This window comes from Palaemon carinicauda, chromosome 10 (genome assembly GCF_036898095.1).
Source record: "Palaemon carinicauda isolate YSFRI2023 chromosome 10, ASM3689809v2, whole genome shotgun sequence".
NCBI classification, from domain to species: domain Eukaryota; kingdom Metazoa; phylum Arthropoda; class Malacostraca; order Decapoda; family Palaemonidae; genus Palaemon; species Palaemon carinicauda.
In genome coordinates, this window is record NC_090734.1 from 157,503,753 (window position 1) to 157,529,794 (window position 26,042).

At 42.9% G+C, this 26,042-nt stretch overlaps 1 protein-coding gene across 1 annotated transcript in view; it reads right to left on the reverse strand.

The window, feature by feature from the left end:
• Positions 1 to 26,042, reverse strand: part of shop (shopper) — a 94,009-nt gene that overhangs the window by 16,846 nt on the left and 51,121 nt on the right. Inside the window, exons 7-8 of the mRNA XM_068382076.1 lie at positions 1,908 to 2,097; positions 382 to 513 (exon numbers count right to left, since the gene is read on the reverse strand). Of these exons, the coding sequence (XP_068238177.1) occupies positions 382 to 513; positions 1,908 to 2,097 (322 nt within the window). The remainder of the gene's footprint in view (positions 1 to 381; positions 514 to 1,907; positions 2,098 to 26,042) is intronic.

Genomic DNA, 26,042 nt, shown 5'->3' on the forward strand with positions numbered 1-26,042 from the left:
CGTAAATAAAACCTAATTAAACCTACAGATTAAAAAAAAAAATCCCTGGATGCTTTAAAATACTGGCAGTTGTAGCTTATCGGTAAAGTCTCTGCCTGATAATTGCGAGACTGGGGCTTGCATCCAGCTCAAAATTGTTGGTTCCTTTAGTGTCTGCAACCTCGCAATCCTTGTAAGCTAAGGATGGGGGTTTGGGGAGGCCTATAGGTCCACCTGCCAAGTCAACAGCAGCCATTGCCTGGGCCTCCCTGGTCCTAGCTTAGATGAAGAGGGGGTTTGGGTACTGGTCATATGTATATAGGGTCAGTCTCTAGGGCAATGTCACTGTCCCTTTCCTCTGACATTAATGAGCGGCCTTTAAACCTTACAATTCTTGCATACCTGAACGTGAAGAGCATCCGTAGTTTCCTCATCGACTCCCATATCTTTAAGTACATCGCACAGTCTTGCTCCGCTCCAAGTAGCGTTTCCGATGGCTGCCTGGCCCCATGAAAGACCCTTAACTGGTTTAACCTGGAAAAATATATACTGTATACACATACTGTACAAGTGTCTAGATTTAGTTACAATACAATACTAATTTTAAAAGAGATAATACTTATTCTATCCTGAGAGGTCCTCTCACTCAAATTTTACTTAAAATTAAACTTATAATCTCCAAAAAAATAAAACTTTCCTATGTAGATGTCTCAAAGAGATGGGGCTTTTTAAGGGTTGACGTAATATTAATATAAAAATTTCATAAACGTCATTACAAGAAATTCCATAGTGGATGCCTATGCTAACAAACCATCAACCCTTGGAAATCAAAACTAGTTTTTGATAAAAGTCCTAAATCTATCAACAATCTTATAAACTGTTAGGCGAGTCCTTCTAAGTCTATCAAAAAAACCTTAGGCTATTTTCACATTTGAAATTGCATTACCTTTATTAGGACAAAAATCAGGTCATAACTGCCACTACGAAAACGAAAACTGTACCTTCATGGGGCAATATTCAGTCAAACTTTTCTATGCTACCATTCCCTATCTAAGAAAAAGCTTTGAAGTGATTACTACGGTTATGATACTTCTAACTTCATTACCAAAGATGCTGTTCTCTTTTATTGCTATTTTCTGCGAAGTCATCTTCGCTCTGTGTCACAGAGGGTCGCTTCTGAAGGACCCGTGGAGTCATCTTAATCGTCCCGTAAACTAGCCAATTCCAGTTGAACTGCTGTCAACAACATCAATTTCTAACCATTCTATATACAGTATCATAGTTTGTCTATATTATTATTATTATTAATTGCTAAGCTACAACTCTAGTTGAAAAAGCAGGATGCTATAAGCCCAGGGGCCCCAACAGGGGAAATAGCCCAGTGAGGAAAGGAAACAAGGGAAAATAAAATATTTCAAGAGCAGTAACAACATCAAAATAAATATCACCTATATGAACTATGAAAACTTAGAAATAAAACAAGAGGAAGAGAAATTAGATAAAATAGTGTGCCCGAGTGTACCCTCAAGCAAGAGAACTCTAACCCAAGACAGTGGAAGACCATGGTACAGAGGCTATGACACTACCCAAGACTAGAGAACAATGGTTTGATTTTGGAGTGCAGTAAGAAGAAATGTTTGGTAATCTCAGTGTTGTCAGGTAAATGAGGACAGAGGAGAATATGTAAAGAATAGGCCAGACTATTCAGTGTGTGAGTGTATAGGCAACGGGAAAATGAACCGTAACCAGAGAGAAGGATTCAATGTAGTACTATCAGGCCAGTCAAAAGACCCCATAACTCTCTAGTGGTAGTATCTCAATGGGTGGCTGGTGCCCTGGCCAACCTACTACCTATTTAAGCTTCTGGAATCATCTAATCTATGATCATGTTTTACCAAGCATACAATTACAATGGCACTAAGCCTCACCTTCATCATCTCCGACCTTCTGTTACCCGCACATTGAATGGTGGCAGTTATTGTGTACTTGGGGTATTTCTTAATGTCGCTCAACTTTATGGTCTTCTCCTTATCCAATGTCTCGTCCACTATTTCCAATTCATAGGTCTTGGCATCAACTTCGGGCACTGGCAGATGGTTGCGAACGTAAAATAATTCACTGAAAGAATTGTAGAAAAGTCAGATCAAAACATTACCTTGAACAGAAACAAAAATCGCAGACGACATAAAAGCAACACCATAAAAGAAGGATGACTGATAAAGGATTTTGAGAAATACCAGACTGCATATGTCAAAGTTCAACGAGCAAAGTGATCTCAAAATGATATTTTGATTATAAAATAAATTTTTGAATATACTTACCCGGTGAATATATAATAGCTGACGTCTCCGACGGCTCGACAGATTCCAAAAACTCGCGAGCGATCGCCGTGAAGGTTGCGGGTGTGACCACCAGCGCCGACTATCGGCCAGATACCGCATATACTTGTCAACATCTCCAGTTCTTCTCAGTCCCCTAGGTCTCTATCGGGGAGGAAGGGAGGGCCTTTAATTTATATATTCACCGGGTAAGTATATTCAAAAATTTATTTTATAATCAAAATATCATTTTTAAATATTAAACTTAGCCGGTGAATATATAATAGCTGATTCACACCCATGGTGGTGGGTAGAGACCAGTATTAATACAATAAAGGCATATATGCTCAAGAGTTTTTGACAAATATTAAAAAAACAGACTTAAGTATAGGTACCTGGTAAAGAAGCAGACTCTGATTATTACTCTGCCTCATTAGTCCGCTATCCTCACGAAGCCCAGCGATCCTCTTAGGATGCTGAAAGACTCCCAGGAGCTGCTATAACCAGGGTGAACACCCCTATAACAGGACCTCATCAATACCCTTAATCTGGCCGCTCTCAAGAAACAATATTTTGACCACCCGCCAAATCAAAAAGATTGCGAAAGACTTCTTAGTCTCCGGTACAACCCAAAATAAGATTAAAAATTTCAAGAGTAGATTAAAAGGATATTGGGATTAAGGGAATGTAGTGGTAGAGCCTTCACCCACTACTGCACTCGCTGCTACGAATGGTCCCAGTGTGTAGCAGTCCTCATAAAGAGTCTGGACATCTTTCAAGTAATATGAAGCGAAAACCGACTTGCCTCTCCAAAAGGTCGCGTCCATAATACTTTTAATGGGTCTATTTTGCTTAAACGCTACAGAAGTTGCTATTGCTCTAACTTCATGAGCCTTGACTTTAAGTAAATTATGATCCTTCTCACTTAATTGAGAGTGTGCCTCCCGAATCAAAAGTCTAATAAAATAAGACCACGCATTCTTAGACATGGGCAAAGAGGGCTTTTTAACGGAGCACCATAAAGCCTCTGAACAACCTCGTCGCGGTTTAGTTCTGGATAAACAAAATTTAAGAGCTCTAACGGGGCACAGCACTCTTTCAACTTCATTCCCCACAATCTCAGAAAGACTGGGGATTTCAAATGATTTAGGCCAAGGACGAGACGGAAGTTCATTCTTGGCCAAAAAAAAAAACCAAGTTGAAGAGCGCATACTGCTTTATTAGCGGAGAAGCCGATTGATTGATTGATTGAAAGTTTTCTGGCATCCTGACATCTAAGGTCATTGACGCCGATACCATTTACTGTATATGAAAATTAAAAGAGAATTCGATTAAAACCATAAAAATTAAGAAGTCAATAAAATAGTTAAATAGTTTTCAGAAGACCTGCTTCTGAAATAAATCTAAAAATTCCGCTCGCATAGTAAGACACATCATGTCCAAGAATCTTGGCAAGGATAAACCTGCCATCCTCACCTCGAGCCTAAAACAGATATCTATTTCTCAAGTTAGTAAAATTAGGGCATTCGGTCAACAAATGCCTCACTGTTAAAGGTACTAAGCAGTCCTCGCAGTACGGTTGGTGTTGGCCCTTCAGCAGAAACTCGTGTGTCAACCGTGTGTGACCAATACGGAGACGACAAAGAGTCGTCTCCCATTTTCGGGGAATCATGTTATACCTCCAAGGTGATATGATATTTGTTACTTCCCTCATTTTATTGCCGTCTTGACTGTCCCAGTGCTGTTGCCATTTATCACAAACCAATTTCTTGATGTAAGGTAGGAGATCGTTACATTGAATGGGATACCTCCTTGGTAGCAACTCGGATGCCGCATTCTTCGCCAGTAAATCTGCCTTCTCATTCCCAGACACACCTACATGTGCTGGAACCCAACAAAATCGAACAGTTATACCTTTCCGTCCAATAATAAAAAGCCATTCTAAAATCTTTAAAACTAGAGGGTTACTAGAATTAAAAACTTCTAAAGCTTGAAGAACACTCCTTGCATCACTAAAAATTGTAAAATTACCCTCCTTTTCCAAAGCTATTTTCTCAATAGCGGTTAATATACCATACAGTTCGGCAGTAAATATGGAAGCTGTTAGAGGAAGTGCACCTCTACAATTAAAATCATTACTATGTACTCCAAATCCAACGCCAGCATCAGATTTGGAGCCATCAGTATATATAAAAGTCGATCCCCTATGTTCTTCGACATGTTCCATAAAAAGAGACCTGGATTCTAAGTCAGTCATATTCTTCTTAACTCCAATAAAGTATTTACAAAAAGATATGTCAGGTAATTTCCATGGAGGCGTTGATGATACCTTGAATGGAAGTACCTTATTTCTAATTATATCCAGACTATTTAAAAATCGTTTCACCCGAAAGCCATAAGGTTGAGGAGATTTTGGGTGCAACTCAAAGTATGATGCGTGTCTTACAAGGCTTGCAGTCTGAAAGGCTAGAGAGTTAGGGAGTCTTCGCAATCTAAACCAATACCGAAGAATGGAAGACATTCGGTAAAGGTCTAGAGGTAACTCTCCAGCATCAACAAGGAGACTTGGGATAGGCGAGGTTTTAAAAGCTCCAGTAGATAATTTAATACCTGCATGATGTATCGAGTCTAATATTTTTAACCGGCTTGGGGTGGCTGAAGAATATACCTCACAACCATAACTAATTTTGGAAAAAATCAAGGCCTTGTATAATTTTAAAATAGTATTGCGGTCTGCCCCCCATGATGTATGGGACAATACTTTTAAGATATTCAGAGCTTCAACACATTTAGCTTTTAGCGCTTTTAGGTGAGAAACCCATGTAAGTCTACAGTCAAATATCAAACCTAAAAATTTGGTTTCCGATACACATGGTATCCGTTGACCTTTAATGTATATATCCGGGTCTGGATGTACTCCCCGGATACGACAAAAATGGACAATGGTAGTTTTACTTGTCGAGAACTTAAATCCATTCATGTCAGCCCACTGGATAATTTTATCAATAGAGAGTTGGATTTTTCTCTCAACCATTGCCATTCTAGTGCCAGCAAATGATATTGAGAGATCATCCACAAATAGTGTTGAGAGAACATCCTGGGGAATGGCTGAGGATATCCCATTAATTGCTAGTGCAAAAAGGGTTACACTCAGCACACTACCCTGAGGAACTCCTTCTTCCTAGCACTTACTCTCTGATAGAGTTTCCCCCACTCTCACTTGAAAAACTCTATGTGAAAGAAATGCCTGAATAAATAGTGGCAGCTCTCCTCTCAATCCCAATTCATGAATGGTTTTAAGAATACCATATCTCCATGTGGTATCATATGCCTTTTCAAGGTCAAAAAATACTGTAACATGGTGCTGTTTGGAAGCAAAGGCTTCACAAATAGATGACTCAAGTCGTATCAACACATCAGTCGTTGAGTGCATTTTTCGGAATCCACATTGAATCGGTGATAAAATACCTTTCTTTTCAAGGTACCATATCAGCCTTGCATTGACCATCTTCTCCATGATTTTACATAAACAAGATGTCAATGCAATAGGACGATAGTTTGCTGCTAAAAACTTGTCTTTACCGGGTTTTAAAAAGGCTAAAATAATGGCTAGTTCCCAAACACTTGGGTAGCTATGATCATGCCATATTCTATTAATAATACTTAAAATAAATAGCTTTGTATTAAAATGTACATGTTTAATCATTGCATATGGAATTCCATCGGGTCCAGGGGCTGTATCGTTGCAATGAGCAAGTGCGGAATCAAATTCTCTTTCAGTGAAAGGAGAATTATACGACTCTTCCCTTCTTGTTGCAAAATTTAAAATTTTCTTTTCTTCAGTGCTCCTATACTGGTGACCAGGGGCTCCTTCACACTTGCTGGATACATTTGAAAAATGATTAGCCAGGGCATTGCTAACTTCATTTGCTTCAGTTACATACTGGCCATTCACCTTCAACACTGGTGGTGGGTTGGGGGTGAATTTGCCAGCTATCTTTTTTACTTTCCTCCACACAGAAGATGGTGGTGTTCTACTGTTAATGGAGGAAACAAAAGACATCCATGACTGGCGCCTTGCTTCTTTCATGGCACGACGGAACTGTGCTCTACATTTCTTGTACATAATTAAATTCTCATCAGTTCGGAGTCTACGCAATCGTGTTATAGATCTTCTTGTGGCTCTGTGGAGTGCAGTTAGTTCTGAAGACCACCACGGGACTGGTCGTCGTTTGAATAATCCTGTTGTTTTGGGAATTGAATTGACTCCTGCTGTATGAAGAGTTCCATTCAGCAGGTCTATGGCATCATCAATACTTTCAAACTGTTCTGCTCTCCCTTCAATTTCACTTAGCTCAGAAAATTTAACCCAGTCTGCCTTGTCTAGATTCCAACGTGGCGATCTTTGCAAAGGTGGACCCTTGTTGGTGTTTATAATGATTGGTGCATGATCACTAGTATGCCAATCATCTAATGTCCTCCAATCAAAATCAAGAAGGCAGTTAGAGCTTGCAATTGAAAGGTCAATGCATGACAAAGTACCTGTCTGAACATGGAAGTGCGTGGGCTCTCCTGTATTAAGGAGCCCCACATCCTCATTCTCCACAATTGATGAGATAATATTGCCCCTTGTGTTGGCCAAAACATCACCCCATAAAGGATGTCTACCATTCATATCTCCCAGTAAGAGAAAAGGTTGAGGGAGTTGTTGAATAACTTCTACTAAATCATCATATAAAATATCATCATTTGGAGGTAAGTACAGAGAGCATATTGTATATTTTCTCCCTATATCAATTTGTACAACAACTGCCTGCAGGGTTGTACGTATAGACATGGGTATTTGGGGAACATCTCGACGAATGTACATGAGACTTCCGCCATGGCTCCCTGCTTGTTGATTATATGGTGTTCTATAGCTAACATACTCTCGAGGACTAGGAGTGTTAGAATCAAGCATACTTTCCTGTAGACATACTATTATGGGGGAATGCTCATGAATTAGGAGCTTAAGTTCTTCATATTTCGCCCTCAAACCCTGACAGTTCCATTGCAAAATGGAGGAGAAAACTATGGATTATTTCTGGAAGACGTCTTGGGTGAGGTCTTCCCATTAGCAGTTTTTAATCTAACATTATTACTTGTAGGTTTCTTCAGAGATGGTCTTGTTATGTTGGGTTTCACGTTGGAGTTTTTCTTTGCATCTTTTTTATATATTTGTTGAGGGGGATGGTGGACCTCAACTTGAATTTCTGATTTATTTAAATTGTCTTCTGGTTGATCGCCAACATCAACAGACAAAACATCATATTTATTTGATGTCATAATTCTAGTATTTCTTATGGAAGGGGGTGAGAGAGATGGAGGTCTCTCTCTTTTACGATTAATAGGTTGCAAGTTACCAGGTTTTTGTACCTTCCCCACTACAGGTACACCTGATAACTTGGTGTCAGGTGGAATCTCCATTAAATCAGGCAAGGATATGGCCTGGGAGAGGTTAGTACTATCCTTTGTAATGGGGGACAAAGGTTTGATAATGGTGGGCAATGTCTTTTTGTTGATACTCAATGATAAATCTTTAGGAGGAGATGTTCTTGTCTTATGCAGCACTTTATCAATAGATTGTGAATTCCTTTTTCGAGAACTACCTACAGTAGTAGGTGGGTGAGATGATTCCCGAGGAACTTTTTCTCCTGTTTTTAATGTTTTTGCATAAGTATTAGATTTATTTAATAATCTCTTGGCATGCCCCACACTTACATGTTCTATTGAGGGCAGCCTCTTCTAACTTATAAAACTGGCAGCTCCTATCATTAGATTTATGATTAGAGTTGCAGTTTAAGCACCTTGCCTCAAGTGTACAATCCCCATGATAAATTTTGGAGCAAGTATTACAAATTTTTTCATTATTGCAAACTTTGGAAGGATGTCCAAATTTAAAGCAATTATAACATTGCAGTGGCTTCTGCTTAAAAGGTTGAACTCTGATCCTTTCGTTTTCTATGTCTATGTGGAAAGGTACATCAGCATCCTGGAAAGTAAGAACAATCATTGATGTTCCAGGTACTTTATGTACTTTCCACACTGATAGGGGACACATGGCCAATATCTCCTCTTCAGTAAATTCATACAGATCCCTATTAAAAACCACTCCCCTTCCATAGCTCAAGTTTAGATGGGGTTTGATGTCCAATTTTATATCATCATTTACTGTCTTCAAATTAGACAGTATAACAGACTGTGTGTATGACTTGGCCTTTATCAAGAAACTTTTCTTCCCAAATCGAGATATATCTCCAGGTGCGATCGTACCTACCTTCCTCTGAAGAAATTTGCATATCTTGAAATAATTTTCCGTACCTCCTACAGATTGAGCAAGAAGCCACATTGGTGGTTTTGGCTTTCTTTGGGATGGTATATCTGCCTCTATATCTTTATCAGCCCAGTCTGCTGGTCTGTAGACATCCAGATCTTTAGGTGCCCCATCACACAGAGCACCCTTAACATTCATATTACCTACTTTAATATCAACAATGTTACAGCTTGCATTAAATGCTTCCTCGTGACAATTAAATGATAACCAAGATTCCCAATTATCATCTTGAAGTTTCATTCTAATTTCATTTATTGATCCGTAACACTCAAATGTTTTATGTAGCACATCATAATTAGCTTCTAAAGGGATTTGGGTAACGTGCAGGACTTTCAGTTTTCCTGTGTTGCCCAAATTACCCTTTTTCCGAGTGTTTAAAGAATAGTCCTTTTTAGTTCCTACGTCGTCAACGGAGTTTTCTTTAAATGAATTGCCAGAGGTCGTCAACAGTGCCGGGGGCGAGTCAGCATATCCAGGGGAGGTGGGGTCATTTTCACAAGATTCCATCATAAAAAAAGAAGAGAGAAGAGTGATTTTTTGAAGTTTGATTTACCTGCTTGAGAACATTAAGGCATCACATGTTGGGAAGGAGATTTACACTCTCCACTACCGGCACAGTGAGAGCATACTTCCCAGATGGTCCACTCCATACCCTACCCGAAGGATAGCATCAAAACAGATATAGAGGCACAGGTGTAAGCTGAACCCGCCTGTTAGGACTGAGACCAAGAAACTATGGAATCATCCTCCCCATATCTGTAATGACGGGCTTCCGGCCAAAAGCCGAGAGTCCTACCCCAAGCGTTGGATCCCCCTGGATTCCGAAGACCCAACACTTGAGAATAGTTCCGCCAAAAAGGTCCAAACCATCTTCGGGATGGCTGAGATCATCCAATACTCTCACATATAGCTTTGAGCACAAACACCTCCCAACCGTGACACCCTTCCCATTCATCAAAGCAGGCAGCAATACCGGATGTAGAAACATCCGCCCAAGTGGCAATAATAGATGTAGAAACATCCATGCCATAAAAAGAGAAAAAAAAATAATAAACACATATATATGTAAATATATACACATACATATGGGAAATTTTACTCATAGGATTGGGACAGCAACATGAAGGAAAGTTTATAATATTAGGAGAAGGTTGAAGCCATATAAAGAGTTAGAAAAAGATGAAAGAGAGAAATTTAGATTCGAACTGGGGGAGCAATTTCCCCAAGTTCGAGAGCCCTCTTGCCCGTCACCAAGTTTCAGCACGGGAATGAAATGCCGTGCTGAAGCTCAATGACTTCATCAAGGCATTCTCTCATTAAGAGGGCGGAGAAGCCGATGTTCTTGCTAAAAGCATGTATCTCACTAACCCTTTTAGCCGAAGCCAAGCTCACCAAAAAAAGTGTCTTGAGGGTAAGATCCTTCAGGGAGGCTGAATTTAATGGTTCAAACCTGTCTGACATAAGGAACTGTAGGACCACGTCCAAGTTCCAAGCAGGAGTCGAAATATGACGCTCCTTGGAAGTCTCGAAAGACTTAAGCAGGTCTTGGAGATCTTTGTTATTAGAAAGATCCAAACCCTTATGCCTGAAAACAGAAGCTAACATACTTCTGTAGCCTTTAATGGTGGATGCTGAGAGGGAGCGACCGTTTCTCAGATAAGGCAGAAAATCCGCAATCTGCGCTACAGAGGCACTTGGAAGAGGAAATAGAGGAGGACTTGCACCAGTCTCTAAATACCTCCCATTTCGACTGATAGATCCTGATGGTAGAGGATCTTCTAGCCCTCGCGATCGCTCCAGCTGCCTCCTTCGAAAACCCTCGAGCTCAAGAGAGTCTTTCGATAGTCTGAAGGCAGTTAGACGAAGCGTGGGGAGGCTTTGATGAAATCTCTTTACGTGAGGCTTTTTAACGGAGCACCATAAAGCCTCTGAACAACCTCGTCGCGGTTTAGTTCTGGATAAACAAAATTTAAGAGCTCTAACGGGGCACAGCACTCTTTCAACTTCATTCCCCACAATCTCAGAAAGACTGGGGATTTCAAATGATTTAGGCCAAGGACGAGACGGAAGTTCATTCTTGGCCAAAAAAAAAAAACAAGTTGAAGAGCGCATACTGCTTTATTAGTGGAGAAGCCGATGTTCTTGCTAAAAGCATGTATCTCACTAACCCTTTTAGCCGAAGCCAAGCTCACCAAAAAAAGTGTCTTGAGGGTAAGATCCTTCAGGGAGGCTGAATTTAATGGTTCAAACCTGTCTGACATAAGGAACTGTAGGACCACGTCCAAGTTCCAAGCAGGAGTCGAAATATGACGCTGCTTGGAAGTCTCGAAAGACTTAAGCAGGTCTTGGAGATCTTTGTTATTAGAAAGATCCAAACCCTTATGCCTGAAAACAGAAGCTAACATACTTCTGTAGCCTTTAATGGTGGATGCAGAGAGGGAGCGACCGTTTCTCAGATAAGGCAGAAAATCCGCAATCTGCGCTACAGAGGCACTTGGAAGAGGAAATAGAGGAGGACTTGCACCAGTCTTTAAATACCTCCCATTTCGACTGATAGATCCTGATGGTAGAGGATCTTCTAGCCCTCGGGATCGCTCCAGCTGCCTCCTTCGAAAACCCTCGAGCTCAAGAGAGTCTTTCGATAGTCTGAAGGCAGTTAGACGAAGCGTGGGGAGGCTTTGATAAAATCTCTTTACGTGAGGCTGTCGCATGAGATCCATCCGTAAAGGCAGACTTCTTGGAACGTCTACCAGCCATAGAAGTACCTCTGTGAACCACTCTCTCGCGGGCCAGAGTGGAGCAACCAATGTCAACCTGGTCCCTTCGTGAGAGGTGAACTTCTGCAACACCTTGTTTAGGATCTTGAAAGGTGGAAAGGCATAAACGTCCAGGTGAGACCAGTCCAGCAGGAAAGCGTCTATGTGGGCTGCCTCTGGATCTGGAACTGGAAAGCAGTAAGTCGAGAGCCTCTTTGTCAGTGAAGTCGCAAAAAGATCTATGGTGGGTTGACCCCATGTCATCCATAGCTTCTCGCACACAGTCTTATGCAACGTCCACTCCATGGAGATGACTTGTCCTCTTCTGCTGAGGCAGTCCGCCAAGACATTCATTTTTCCTTGCACAAATCTCGCCAAAGGAGAGATGTTACTTGCCTTAAATGGAGTTCCTTCTGATCCGTGGATCAAAGACCCGAGCATTCCAGACTGTCCAGTGGAGCTCCCTAACCCAAATCCGATGCATCTGAATACAACACATGGTTTGGGTTCTTGATCGCAAGAGAAAGACCTTCTCGAAGTCTGATGTTGCTGTCCCACCAAGTCAGACATGTCTAGACTGAGTTGGAGATTGGGAAAGAGATACTCTCTAAGCCCTTCTCCTTGTTCCAATGGTTTAGGTGAAATTGGAGAGGGCATAGGTTGAGTCTCCCCAGAGAGATAAACTACTCCAGCGATGAGAGTTCCCACGAGGCTAGTTCAAACTCTTACAGAGCAACTGTTTTTCTCTTGCAAGTGAAGGACTTTTAACAGAGCTTGTTCCATTCTTGTGGGAGACGAAAAGGCCCGAAAAATCAGACACTGTATCTCCATTCCCAAATAAAGAATAGTCTGGGATGGGGTACTGCAAGTTACGACTTCTCTACATTCACTATGAGACCTAGCTCCTTGGTTAGGTCTAATGTCCATTAGAGGCTCTCCAGACAGCGATATAATGACGACGCCCTGATTAGCCAGTCGTCAAAATAAAGGGAGGCTCTGAATCCTCAAAAAATGTAGAAAGCTTGCTACATTTTGCAAGGGCCTTGTAAAAACAAGAGGAGCAGGAATGAGGCCGAAGTACAGTGCTCGAAATTGGTACATTACTTTCCCGTCCACAAACCTCAGATGTTGTTGAAAGTTTGGATGAATCGGGATGTGGAAGTATGCATCCTGAAGGTTGAGAGAGACCATCCAGTCGCCTTCCCTTACTGCTGCCAAGACAGATTTGGTAGTCTTCATCGTGAAGTTTGTCTTGACAATGAACACATTGAGCGCACTTACATCTTAAGTACTCCTGCAGTGAACGTGGCTGCCAGATCATTGGAGCCATCCCTGATAGCCTTGTTCCTGCAGTGAACGTGGCTTGTCAGATCATTGGAGCCATCCCTGATAGCCTTGTTCATGCATGACATAATTGTACAGCAATACATTGACAGCTGGAGAGACCTTCTTACTTAAGGCTCCCAGGGACCAATCCAAAAAATAAAAACTTCAAACGCTCGAAAAAGAAAAAAAAAACTAACAGGAGATGGTCTAGCTCTGAAGCCGACCATAAAATCTTGGAGCGTCTCATGGCTAGATGACGAGGAGAGTCCACAAAGCTTAAGAAGTCTCCCTGGGCAGAGGCAGGTACTCCCAAGCCGAGAACTTCTCCTCAAGCTTCTCCTGTGTCACACCAGATGCCCGAGCGAGAAGCTAATTAAGAAGGAGGAAAAGCAAAAGCAGACTTTCCTAAACTTCTCCTGGATTTCAACCAGTCTCCCAGTAAGAGCATGGCCCTCTTGGAAGAACAAGAGAGAACTGACTTCGTAAAAGTAGGCGTCGAAGAAAGTCTAGGACAAAATTTCACTAAAGAAATTCATAATTAAAATACAAGGGATTGTTGGACCACCCTAGGTTACTCCTCTTCTGAATGACTCCCCAAAGGTACATTAGTTGAAAGGGGGTCATCTACTTCTTCAGAAGGCACATCATCTGATAAATCTAAAGTCTTGCGAGAAGGAGATTTATATTCAGAATGACGTGAAGGAAAAGCCTGACAGGCTACATCCACTTGTATATGAACAGAAGTTAAAGTTGGAGGGTCGATGTCACGTTGTGACTGCAGAGAATGTTATTCTACTACACGTCGTGAAAGAAGTAACTGACGTTCAAACGTCCTGTAGTAACAGCGGTGACTGCTGTTCGATGCTATATCGTGACTACGATAACTGACCCTCGACGTCACGTCATGTCTACGGCGTCCACCGCTCAACGTCACGTTCTGCGTCTCAACGTCACGCTGTGACTGCGGTGGCTGACGTTCAAAGCGATCAAAGTTACATCGAGATTTATGCTCCGCATCTCGCTTAACAGCAAAGCTGTCAGTAGAGATAACGTCAGCGTGGCGTAACAAAGCTCGTCTAGAAGGTTGAAGACCCGAATCACGTACCCCAGAACCGTGACGTACAAAAAGCAAAGGATCCTTTCGCACAGGAACAGGATCGAAAGCTTCTATTGAAGAAGAAAGCTTTAACAGCATATCTAACTTCGGATCAACCTGTGACTGCAGTGGCTGACGTTCAAACGTCACGTAGTAAACAGCAGTGACTGCTGATCGATGCTATATCGAGACTACGGTGACTGACACTCGACGTCACGTTGTGTTCACGGCGTCCACCGCTCAACGTCACGTCGAGTTTGTGGCAGAAACGTCTGTACATGAACGTCATCGCTATGAACGGGACTCTTATTATGACTACAGCTAGGACATTGAACTTGTTCTGAAGGAACTAATAAACGTTTCAACCGTCTCGAAACTATACGCCCAGGCTTTTAAAGAGACGAATCATCGGAAGACGAGGAGAAACTTCGTCTCTCCTGTCTTATGGCAAGGACGTGCTTGCCGAGCAACGTCTGATACCTTTAAGGGAACGTCTGTTCGTTGGTTTACACCCCTCACTCCCTTAGGTCCTACGACATTCCTTCTCCCTGGTGCAGGGAAGCCTGAAAGAGGTCTCGGACTAGGCAAGTGACAAGCACGAACAAACGAACCCTCCGCAACACAGAACATGTTTTTTGCACTTACTTCACTGATATCGTATTTTTCAATAATTTCACATTAGACATGAATAAAACTGATTTCTACCTGAAGCACGCAATTCTCCCTTACATCAAAAGGTTAGAATTGCGAAATGAGTCGTATAATGTAAGCACATTAGTACAAAATGAAACACACATGCAAAAATCAATAAACATACATATATATCAAATAAAATGGAAATATATAAAGTTAAAAAGATCAGTGACTGGGGAGGAGACTAAACACTAGTTCACTAAGGACTACGTTTTCAATCTCTCACCGTACAGTGCCTTGGGACGAGAATAAAAACTAAAAAACGTTTTATCCTTTCTCCCCGTACAGAGACTTGGGACGAGAGTAAAAAACTGAATCGAGAACAACGTTACTCGCTCCCAAACTCCTTGTACAGATACTTGGGACGAGAATAAAGATCGGAGCGTTCTCTCTTTCTCTCTCTCTCTCTCTCTCTCTCTCTCTTTTGTCACACACAAGAGAATGGCCCACTCACCCTTCGTCAATAACAGGTTATTTGACCAAAGGAAAAAACTGAAAGGACTAAGAAATTGAAAATTAATAAGTTCTTTTAAATTAGTATCTAAAACACTTCAGTTTGAAAGAAGAATGAACAAAACGTCAAAATCGATTTACTCTTTCTGCAAGGTGAAACCGTGATTCTCTCTTTCTCTATCGTAACGATAGAGCGCAAACTGCGTAGCATAAATAAACCAAACGTTAGTTCATCTTTGAAAAAACAGCACGAAGACTATTCAAAGAATATATTTCTTAAAATATTTTCTAAAAAATATTCATCTCATAACTCTTACAGAGCAATTGATTTAAAATTAACAAAAATAAAAGTTGAATGGGCTCAACGTTGTTTAACTTCGTTTTCAAAGTTAGGACCGCCTACAAGGAATAGGTAAAGGCCGCATATAAACAAAACATAAAATTTATCTTGATGTTTAGTATAAATGGAAAGCTAATCGAAGAGGCCTAATAAAGGCGGGTGAGATATAAAATATATAGAGGAAAATCTATAAATATCAACAATAATTTATAACGTGATAAAATAATTACTAATAGCCTTAAACACACTTCCGTACAATGAGGGAAGGGTCGGCCATCTTTTCTCTATGGAAAAACCAGAGATTAAAAAAAAAAAAAAAAAAGCAAGGGCAAAACACTTTTCCTCTCCTTTCAAAGGCATTTCTTTTGAAGATAGTATTGAATAATCCAACACGGCGAAAGCAATAAAACCAAAACCAAGTACTTCACCAATTCAGTAGAAAACTCGAGGTCATAAAGCGAGCGGAACCAACTTGTCGACAAGACCGACAGAGAAGAACTGGAGATGTTGACAAGTATATGCGGTATCTGGCCGATAGTCGGCGCTGGTGGTCACACCCGCAACCTTCACGGCGATAGCTCGAGAGCTTTTGGAATCTGTCGAGCCGTCGGAGACGTCAGCTATTATATATTCACCGGCTAAGTTTAATATTTAAAACTAAAAGTTTAAGTAAAACATTAAACATGACGCTACTAGCAGGAAAGAATACAGCGCATATAATCAAGTGGAACATTACAGAGGAGAGAAAAGGGATTTTGACGAAGGAAAAATCTATTTCTGGGCGAGGGACCTGTGTCGCTCCGTGAAATGCTCCTTATAGCACCATTTCTAAGGTATAAATACTGCTAAATATACCAGAGAAAAAAGTTGCATGGAAAGCCAGGAATATACCCAGCTCGCTCACCCTTGTAGTGTCGGTATTATAACAGGGGCGTGTGAAACCACTACCTGAGGTCCCTTACCAATTACGTCTTCTTCCTCAACATCCCCGTTACTACGAGGTGCCGTTCTTTACAGCTAGGTTCCAAAATCAACATAATTCTCCATTTTTTTCCACCAAATATCCGAGAGCTGTCCTGCACATCCTTAAGATCAGTTTTTACAATACTTATTTAGCTTCCTAACAAACCCACTACTTACTTGTCATGGCCCACAGATGTGGCTGACATATTATGCCTGAGACAATTCAAACCACTTAAGAAAATGGAGGTGGACAGGTATGTAAATACAGGTAAATTCCTACATCTGCCCTGGGATCTCTTATTTCTGCAGTCAGTTAATAATTTCTCATGTGTCTGCCATGAAATGCACTACTGTATTCACACAATTTTCAAAACTTCTTGATAGTGCAATGCTGAAGACTATTTTACTTTCCGTACTTACCGTACTCCCTTTTCATAATCACTCAAGTAACTTAAGCCTCACAATTAAATTGAAAGACTTCAGTTACCCAAGCAATTCTGTGTACACACAGACAAGATGATTTCTGCTTAGGAACTCCTTTATAAATATGATATTTTGATTATAAAATAAATTTTTGAATATACTTACCCGGTGAATATATAATAGCTGACGTCTCCGACGGCTCGACAGAAACCCAAAAACTCGCGAGCGATCGCCGTGAAGGTTGCGGGTGTGACCACCAGCGCCAACTATCGGCCAGATACCGCATATACTTGTAAACAGCTCCAGTTCTTCTCATTCCGCTGGGTCTCTATCGGGGAGGAAGGGAGGGCCTTTAATTTATATATTCACCGGGTAAGTATATTCAAAAATTTATTTTATAATCAAAATATCATTTTTAAATATTAAACTTAGCCGGTGAATATATAATAGCTGATTCACACCCATGGTGGTGGGTAGAGACCAGTATTAATACAATAAAGGCGTATATGCTTAGAGTTTTTGACAATTATATCATAACAAAACCCAATTAAATATAGGTACCTGGTAAGGAAGCTGACTCTGATGATTACTCTGCCTTATTAGTCCGCTTTCCTCACGAAGCCCAGCCATCCTCTCAGGATGCTGAAAGACTCCCAGGAGCTGTTATATCCAGAGCGACCACCCATACAACAGGACCTCATCAAAACCCTTAATCTGGGCGCTCTCAAGAAACGACATTTGACAACCCGCCAAATCAAAAAGGATGCGAAAGACTTCTCAGCCTTCCGTACAACCCAAGACAAGATTAAAAAACATTTCAAGAGAAGATTAAAAGGATATTGGGATTAAGGGAATGTAGTGGTAGAACCCTCACCCACTACTGCACTCGCTGCAACGAATGGACCCAGTGTGTAGCAGTCCTCATAAAGAGTCTGGACGTCTTTTAAGTAAAATGAAGCGAACACCGACTTGCTCCTCCAAAAGGTCGCGTCCATAATACTTCGCAGAGATCTGTTTTACTTAAAAGCCACGGAAGTTGCTATGGCTCTAACTTCGTGCGTCTTGACCTTAAGTAAACAACGATCTTTTTCACTTAAGTGAGAATGAGCCTCTCGGATTAAAAATCTAATAAAATACGATAAACCATTTTTAGACATAGGCAATGAGGGCTTCTTAACGGAGCACCATAAGGCCTCAGATCCACCTCGTAAAGATCTGGTACGAGCTAAATAAAACTTAAGAGCTCTAACTGGACACAGTACTCTTTCAACCTCGTTGCCTACGATCTCTGATAGGCAAGGTATATCAAAAGATTTAGGCCAAGGACGAGAAGGCAGTTCATTTTTGGCCAAGAAACCAAGCTGAAGCGAACATGTGGCTTTATCTGTAGAGAAGCCGATGTTTTTACTAAAGGCATGGATCTCACTGACCCTTTTAGCCGAAGCCAAGCACACCAAAAAAACGTCTTGAGGGTGAGATCCTTCAGGGAGGCTGAATGTAATGGCTCAAACCTGTCGGACATTAGGAACCTTAGGACCACGTCTAAGTTTCACCCAGGAGTTGCCATACGATGCTCCTTAGAGGTCTCGAAGGACTTGAGGAGATCTTGGATTTCTTTATTATTGGACAGATCTAAGACTCTATGTCTGAACACAGAAGCCAACATGCTCCTGTAACCCTTAATAGTGGGAGCAGAGAGGGAGCGAACATTTCTCAGATGCAGGAGAAAGTTTGCAATTTGGGCTACAGAGGTACTGGAAGAGGAAATGGATGATGACTTGCACCAGTCTCTAAAGACCTCCCACTTCGACTGGTAGACCTTGATGGTAGATGCTCTCCTAGCCCTTGCAATCGCTCTGGCTGCCTCCTTCGAAAATCCTCGAGCTCTTGAGAGTCTTTCGATAGTCTGAAGGCAGTCAGACGAAGCGCGGGGAGGCTTTGATGAAGACTCCTGACGAGGGGCTGCCGTAAGAGATCCATCCTTAAAGGCAGACTCCTTGGAACGTCTACCAGCCATTGAAGTACCTCTGTGAACCACTCTCTCGCGGGCCAGAGGGGAGCAACCAACGTCAACCTTGTCCCTTCGTGAGAGGCGAACTTCTGCAGTACCTTGTTGATGATCTTGAACGGCGGAAATGCGTAAAAGTCCAGGTGAGACCAGTCCAGCAGAAAAGCATCTATGTGGGCCGCCTCTAGATCTGGGACTGGAGAGCAATATGTCGGGAGCCTTTTGGTCAACGAGGTGGCAAAGAGGTCTATGGTGGGTTGGCCCCAAGTCATCCAAAGACTCTTGCACACGTCCTTGTGGAGGGTCCATTCTGTGGGGATCACCCGACCTCTCCGACTGAGACAGTCCGCCAAGACGTTCAAGTCCCCCTGGATGAATCTTGTCAACAGGGAGATGCCTCGATCTATTGACCAGATGAGGAGGTCCCTTGCGATGACGAACAGTGTGTGGGAGTGAGTGCCTCCTTGCTTGGAGATGTACGCCAAGGCTGTGGTGTTGTCCGAATTCACTTCTACCACTTTGTTTCGTAGAAGACTCTCGAAACTCGTCAAGGCCAAGTGAACAGCCAACAGCTCCTTGCAGTTTGATGTGCAGGCTCCTCTGATCCGACGTCCAAAGACCCGAACATTCCAGACCGTCCAGAGTCGCTCCCCAACCCAAATCCAACGCGTCTGAGAACAACACATGGTTTGGGTTCTTGACCGCCAGGGACAGACCCTCTCGCAGACTTATGTTGCTGTCCCACCAGTTCAGGCACGTTTTTACTGGCTCGGAGATCGGGATTGACACAGCTTCCAAAGTCTTGCCCTTGTTCCAATGGGAGTCTAGATGGAACTGGAGAGGGCGAAGGTGAAGTCTCCCTAGTGAGATAAATTGTTCCAGGGATGACAGAGTCCCTAGGAGGCTCATCCAACTTCTCACTGAGCAACGGTCTTTTTTCAGCATGAGGCGGACTTTGAGCAGGGCTTGCTCTATCCTGGTGGCAGACGGAAAAGCCCGAAAAACTAGACTGCGAATCTCCATCCCCAAATAGAGAATCGTCTGGGAGGGATTCAGTTGAGACTTTTCTAAGTTCACCAACAGTCCCAACTCCTTTGCCAAGTCCAACGTCCATTGAAGGTCCTGCAGACAGCGATGACGGGACGATGCTCTGAGAAGCCAGTCATCCAGGTACAGGGAGGCTCAAATTCCCGATAAATGAACGAATTTTGCCACATTCCTCATGAGCCTCGTAAACACGAGAGGAGCAGGGCTGAGGCCGAAGCACAGTGCTCGGAACTGGTACACCACATTCCTGTAAACAAACCTCAGATATGGTTGAGAATCTGGGTGTATAGGAATGTGGAAGTACGCGTCCTGCAGGTCGAGAGAGACCATCCAGTCTCCCTCTCTGACCGCTGCTAGGACGGACTTCGTGGTCTCCATCGTAAATTTTGTTTTTACAACAAAAAAGTTGAGCGCACTGACATCCAGCACTGGCCTCCAACCTCCTGTATGCTTTGGGACTAGGAAGAGACGGTTGTAAAATCCCGGTGATTGAAGGTCCGAGACTTTCACCACCGCTCCCTTCTCTAGCAACTGAGACACCTGCTGATGTAGAGCTTGCCTCCTTGACTCCTCTCGATACCTGGGAGAGAGGTCTAAAGGAACTGTTACTAGAGGAGGTCTGCGTACAAAAGGTATTTTGTACCCCTCCTTGAGCAACAACACAGACTCTCGGTCTGCACCCCTCTTCTCCCAGAAGTTGTTCAGTCTGGCCCCTAACGCTGTCTGAGGACGTGGGCAGTCAGACTCTGCCACGGGAGGACTTGGATCCTCTCCTCTTGCCTCTTTTACTGTCGGCACGAGCGCCTCCCCTACTGGAGGCTCTGCCACGAAAGGGCGGGATAAACCTCGTCGCTGGGGTATCGATCTTGGGTCTTACAACATAAGACGATGAAGGAGCACCCTTACGAGCAGACGTAGCCATCAGGTCGTGGGTATCCTTCTGCACCAGAGAAGCCGCAATATCCTTGATCAACTGCTGAGGAAACAAGGCAGATGACAAAGGGGCAAAGAGAAGCTCCGACCTTTGACAGGGAGTTACTCCTGCCGAAAGGAACGAGCAAAGAGTCTCCCTCTTCTTCAGGACTCCAGCCGTAAAGGTAGCGGCGAGCTCATTGGAGCCATCACGGATGGCTTTGTCCATGCAGGACATAATAAGCACGGAAACATCCTGGTCGGCCGACGAGATCTTCCTGCTTAAGGCTCCTAGCGACCAATCTAAGAAGTTAAAAACTTCGAAGGCCCTGTAAACCCCTTTAAGGAGATGGTCAAGGTCCGAGGAGGACCAATAAACTTTAGAGCGTCTCATGGCCAGGCGACGGGGAGAGTCTACGAGGCTTGAGAAGTCTCCCTGGGCAGAGGCAGGAACTCCCAAGCCGAGAACTTCTCCCGTGTCATACCAGACGCTCGCTCTAGAGGCTAGTTTAAAAGGAGGGAAAGCAAAGGCCATCTTCCCCAAACTCCTGGTGATCAACCAGTCGTCTAGCAAACGTAAAGCCCTCTTAGAAGAGCGAGAGAGCACTAGCTTAGTAAACGCAGGCTTGGAAGCAGCTAGGCCTAGCGCAAACTCTGACGGAGGCGAACGAGGAGCAGAAGTTACAAAATGGTCTAGAAAAAGATCCTTAAAAATCAGCATGATTTTCTTAAAGTCCATAGAGGGCTGAGCAGCTTTAGGCTCTTCTCCGTCTGACAAAATGCCCAAAGGAATATCAGTAGGCGGAGGATCAGCAACTTCCTCATCTGAAGGAACCTCGTCCGACAATTGTCTAGTCTCATGAAAAGGAGAGACCTGCCGCGGCGGCAATGTTTGACAGGCAATGTCAACAAGCACAGGAGCAGCAGTAGCAGTAGAGGAAGCGACGTCACATCGCTGCTGAAAGGACTGAAAACCTTGTGACTGTCCAACAACAACAACAGGAGTTGATGGACGCTCGACGTCACGTCGGAACTGCATTGACTGCCTAGACTGAGCAGTCAAAACAACCTTCGACTGCGGTGATTGACGCTCAACGTCAAGTCGAGGCAACTGAGCTGGTTGGCGAACGTCCTGAACGTCAACACGAGACTGCGGCAGCGGCTGAAAGTCAACACGGGACTGCAGCGAGGGAGGATCCATGTCACGTGACTGACGTGACAAACTACCGACATCACGTTTCAAAGTGCTAACGTCAAAAGGACGAGTAAAAGCTCGTTTGGGCGGCTGACGGCCAGAGTCTCGATCAGCGTAACGGAGCGAAAGATCATCGTGACCCTGCTCAGCTTGATACTCCTCCATAAGGGAGGCAAGCTTAGTCTGCATGTCCTGCAGGACAACCCATTTAGGATCAACGGGAGTCGGAACGGGCCGAGACGATGGTAACGTCTGTGTTGGCAAAACATTGCCTTTACCGAGACCCTCGGACCCCGTGTTACGCTTACGTTTAATAGGCGAACAGTCTTCCGACGACTGCAAAGGGTCAGAGCTGTCCCAATGGCTACAGCCAGGACGCTGGACCTGTCCTGAAGGGACTGACTTTCGCTTCAAGGGTCTAGAAACCTTGCGCCAAGGTTTCTTTTGCGAAAAGCCTTCGGATGACGAGGAGAACACAGCCTCGCTCGTCTTATGGTAAGGGTGATCTTGACGAGACACGCCCGATACCAAAGAGGGAACGTCTGTACGTTGGTTAAAGCCTCTCGTCCCCTTAAGTCCTACGACATTACTTCTCCCTGGTGCAGGGGAGCCTGAAAGAGGTCTCGGACTAGGGGAGCGACAAGCACGAACAGACAAACCCTCGGTCGCAACACTAAATACACTTTGCGCACTTATCACTTTATCACTACGATTTTCTGATTTGCCACTCTGACACTTCAATAACTTCACATCTGACATGAGTTGGTTACGGTCCGATGCTAAGGACTCAACTTTCTCGCCTAAAGCTTGAATCGCAAGAAACATATCCCGCATGGACGGTTCATGAGTGCTAGTAGAGGGTTCAGGAACAACTACTACAGGGGAAGGATTAGGTTCAAGGGCATGGGAGGAGGAAAATTCCAATGACCTAGAGGAGCTTCTCCTCACCCTATCTCTCTCCAGCTTACGAGAATATTTATCAAATTCAAGCCAGTCGAATTCCGACAAGACCACGCACTCATCACACCGATCTCCTAATTGGCAGGATTTACCCCGGCAATTAGAACAAACGGTATGTGGGTCGAGAGAGGCCTTGGGAAGACGTTTGTTACAATCCCTAGCATTACATCTGCGAAATTTAGGACCAGGGATAGGAGAAGGGTCAGCCATATTGAACAGTCAAAGAAAATCCAAAACAAATCCAAAGTCATCAACAATAAACACTAGCCAAAAAAGGGTTCAAGAGTTTTAATTGAAGAGAAAAACACCCGTCACAGCGAAAGCTCAAAACAACCAAAATAAAGTACTTCACCAAAAATGACTAAAACTCAAGGTCAACAGCGAGCGGAATCAACTTGTCGATGAGACCGACAGAGAAGAACTGGAGCTGTTTAAAAGTATATGCGGTATCTGGCCAATAGTCGGCGCTGGTGGTCACACCCGCAACCTTCACGGCGATCGCTCGCGAGTTTTTGGGTTTCTGTCGAGCCGTCCGAGACGTCAGCTATTATATATTCACCGGCTAAGTGTAATATTTAAAAAGCATGATTCAAACAGCTCATATTCCAAAGGACCAAGAGCACATAGATCAACCTATATTATGAACTTAGATTTATTTTTTCACTTGGAACCAACTACCCAAGACTTATAACATCGTGTGGATCTGCATAAGGCCTTGCACAATATCAAGAGGGTTTTTCTACAAGCTCTCAATCTATAACCTGACTCCACTCTTAAAATGGGTAGACAAAATTTTAAATATTATTCTAATAAGTTAATATATCTTCAGCCCAGTAAATTTATGCCTGAAGTATTTGCCATTTCTTGTCAGGAGAAAATGTTTTTCAAGGCAGGAGTTGAGATCTCTACCATCTCCATCCAGTCAACATAATGCCAATTGTACAAAAGACAATTCATAAACGTCCGTAAATGGGTATGAAATATGTAGTAGTTCAGTGTAAAGTCATCATCACAAACAGTCGCCAAGGAGCCATTAATAACTACTGTAAGTTGTGTAATATTCAGTATTCTGTCCTGACAGACTTAACTTGCCTGTGTTTATAGTAACACCCTAAAAATTGTTACAACAATAAGCAATTTCTTCTTTCCACTTCGGAATGTAAAGAAAGTTCTATATGAGAAAGTGATTGTACCAACTGTGATGTATGGATCGGAGTTGTGGGGAATGAAAGTGATGGAGAGACAGAAATTGAATGTGTTTGAGATGAAGTGTCTGAGGAGTATGGCTGGTGTATCTCAAGTTGATAGGGTTAGGAACGAAGTGGTGAGGGTGAGAACGGGTGTAAGAAATGAGTTAGCGGCTAGAGTGGATATGAATGTGTTGAGGTGGTTTGGCCATGTTGAGAGAATGGAAAATGGCTGTCTGCTAAAGAAGGTGATGAATGCAAGAGTTGATGGGAGAAGTACAAGAGGAAGGCCAAGGTTTGGGTGGATGGATGGTGTGAAGAAAGCTCTGGGTGATAGGAGGATAGATGTGAGAGAGGCAAGAGAGCGTGCTAGAAATAAGAATGAATGGCGAGCGATTGTGACGCAGTTCCGGTAGGCCCTGCTGCTTCCTCCGGTGCCTTACATGACCGCGGAGGTAGCAGCAGTAGGGGACTCAGCAGTATGAAGCTTCATCTGTGGTGGAAATGTGGGAGGTTGGGCTGTGGCACCCTAGCAGTACCAGCTGAACTTGGCTGAGTCCCTGGTTAGGCTGGAGGAACGTAGAGAGTAGAGGTCCCCTTTTTTGTTTTGTTTCTTGTTGATGTCGGCTACCCCCCCAAAATTGGGGGAAGTGCCTTTGGTATATGTAAGATGTACTTCGGAAGTGTGTTACAAATTGGGGGAAATATTTTTTTTTAAATGGTTACTCTTATAGACTGTAAAGTATTTACTGACCACATGCAATCTAGATGGTTTGAATATGAAATATAATGGCCCTTACACACGGACCAATATTCAGGATGGTAGCTGCCACTGTTTTGTGGCGATAATACACGATGAGTTTCTATGGATGCCCGCACAAGTGTCAATTTGCAGGCATCCACAGAAGAACATGTGTTTCATTTCTCGCCACAAAACAGTGGCAGCCACCATCCATCGAAAAATGGGCTGTGTACAGGGGCCCTAAGGTCAACAGCACAGCTATGATTTCTATAATGTTTTGGAATGTCCGATACACCATTACTTATCTTAATGTTATTACTTTCAATGTCAACCTTCTACAATACAATATATTGTCTCTCCATACACTTCTGAGCATTGAGTTTCCCAAATAAAAATGTGATGGAATGTCTATGATGATGATGTCATTGTTTTCCAGGCAAAAGAGACCTAGAAGACATATGAAACAAACTCTAAGAGCTTGAGACATTGTTTCCTAAGGAAGTATAGATTTATTCTACACAGTTGTGTTAGCATTGATAATAGCACCACCTTTAGAAAGATGACTTTACGAAGGACAAGACCTGAATTTTTAAAATCTAAACCATGAATACAGAATTATTACTAAATGCAAAGCTGTGACCCTAACATGAATGGTAGCTATGAAAAATTTACATTTCTCAACTCAAGATCTTTCTTCTTCTTCTTCTTCTTCTTCTTCTTCTTCTACTTCTTCTTTGTCAATTTTTTCCCACTTCTATGTGGGGTCGATGTTTCTGGCCAGTGTTTTCTATCTACCTGTCCCTCACCTCATCACCGGTTAATCACTTTGATCGAAGGTCATCCTTGATACAGTCCACCCACCTTCGCTTTGGTCTCCCTCTCCTTCTCGTTCCCTGTACCTCCATTTCCATCACTCTCCTCCCAATATACAGTTCACCTCTTCTCATGACATGACCATACCACCTCAGTCTACTTTCTTGGATCTTACCCAATAGTTTTCTAACTCCTGTGGTACCCCTAATTACCTCATTCCATATCTTATCTCTTCTTGTCACCCAACACATCCATCTCAACATTCTCATTTGCAATCCTAATGGAGTGTATTGATGATTCTAATAAGAGCTATTTTCATTTCCAGGATTTTTCAATCCTTCCATTTTCAAACTGAGAATTATTCTCCATTCTTGATGTAAAATTTTCCAGCAGAGTTTTTATTTCATGCCCTTTAAAATCTTTTCATAGAATTTTGTTTTCATCCAGCTTTCGACTTT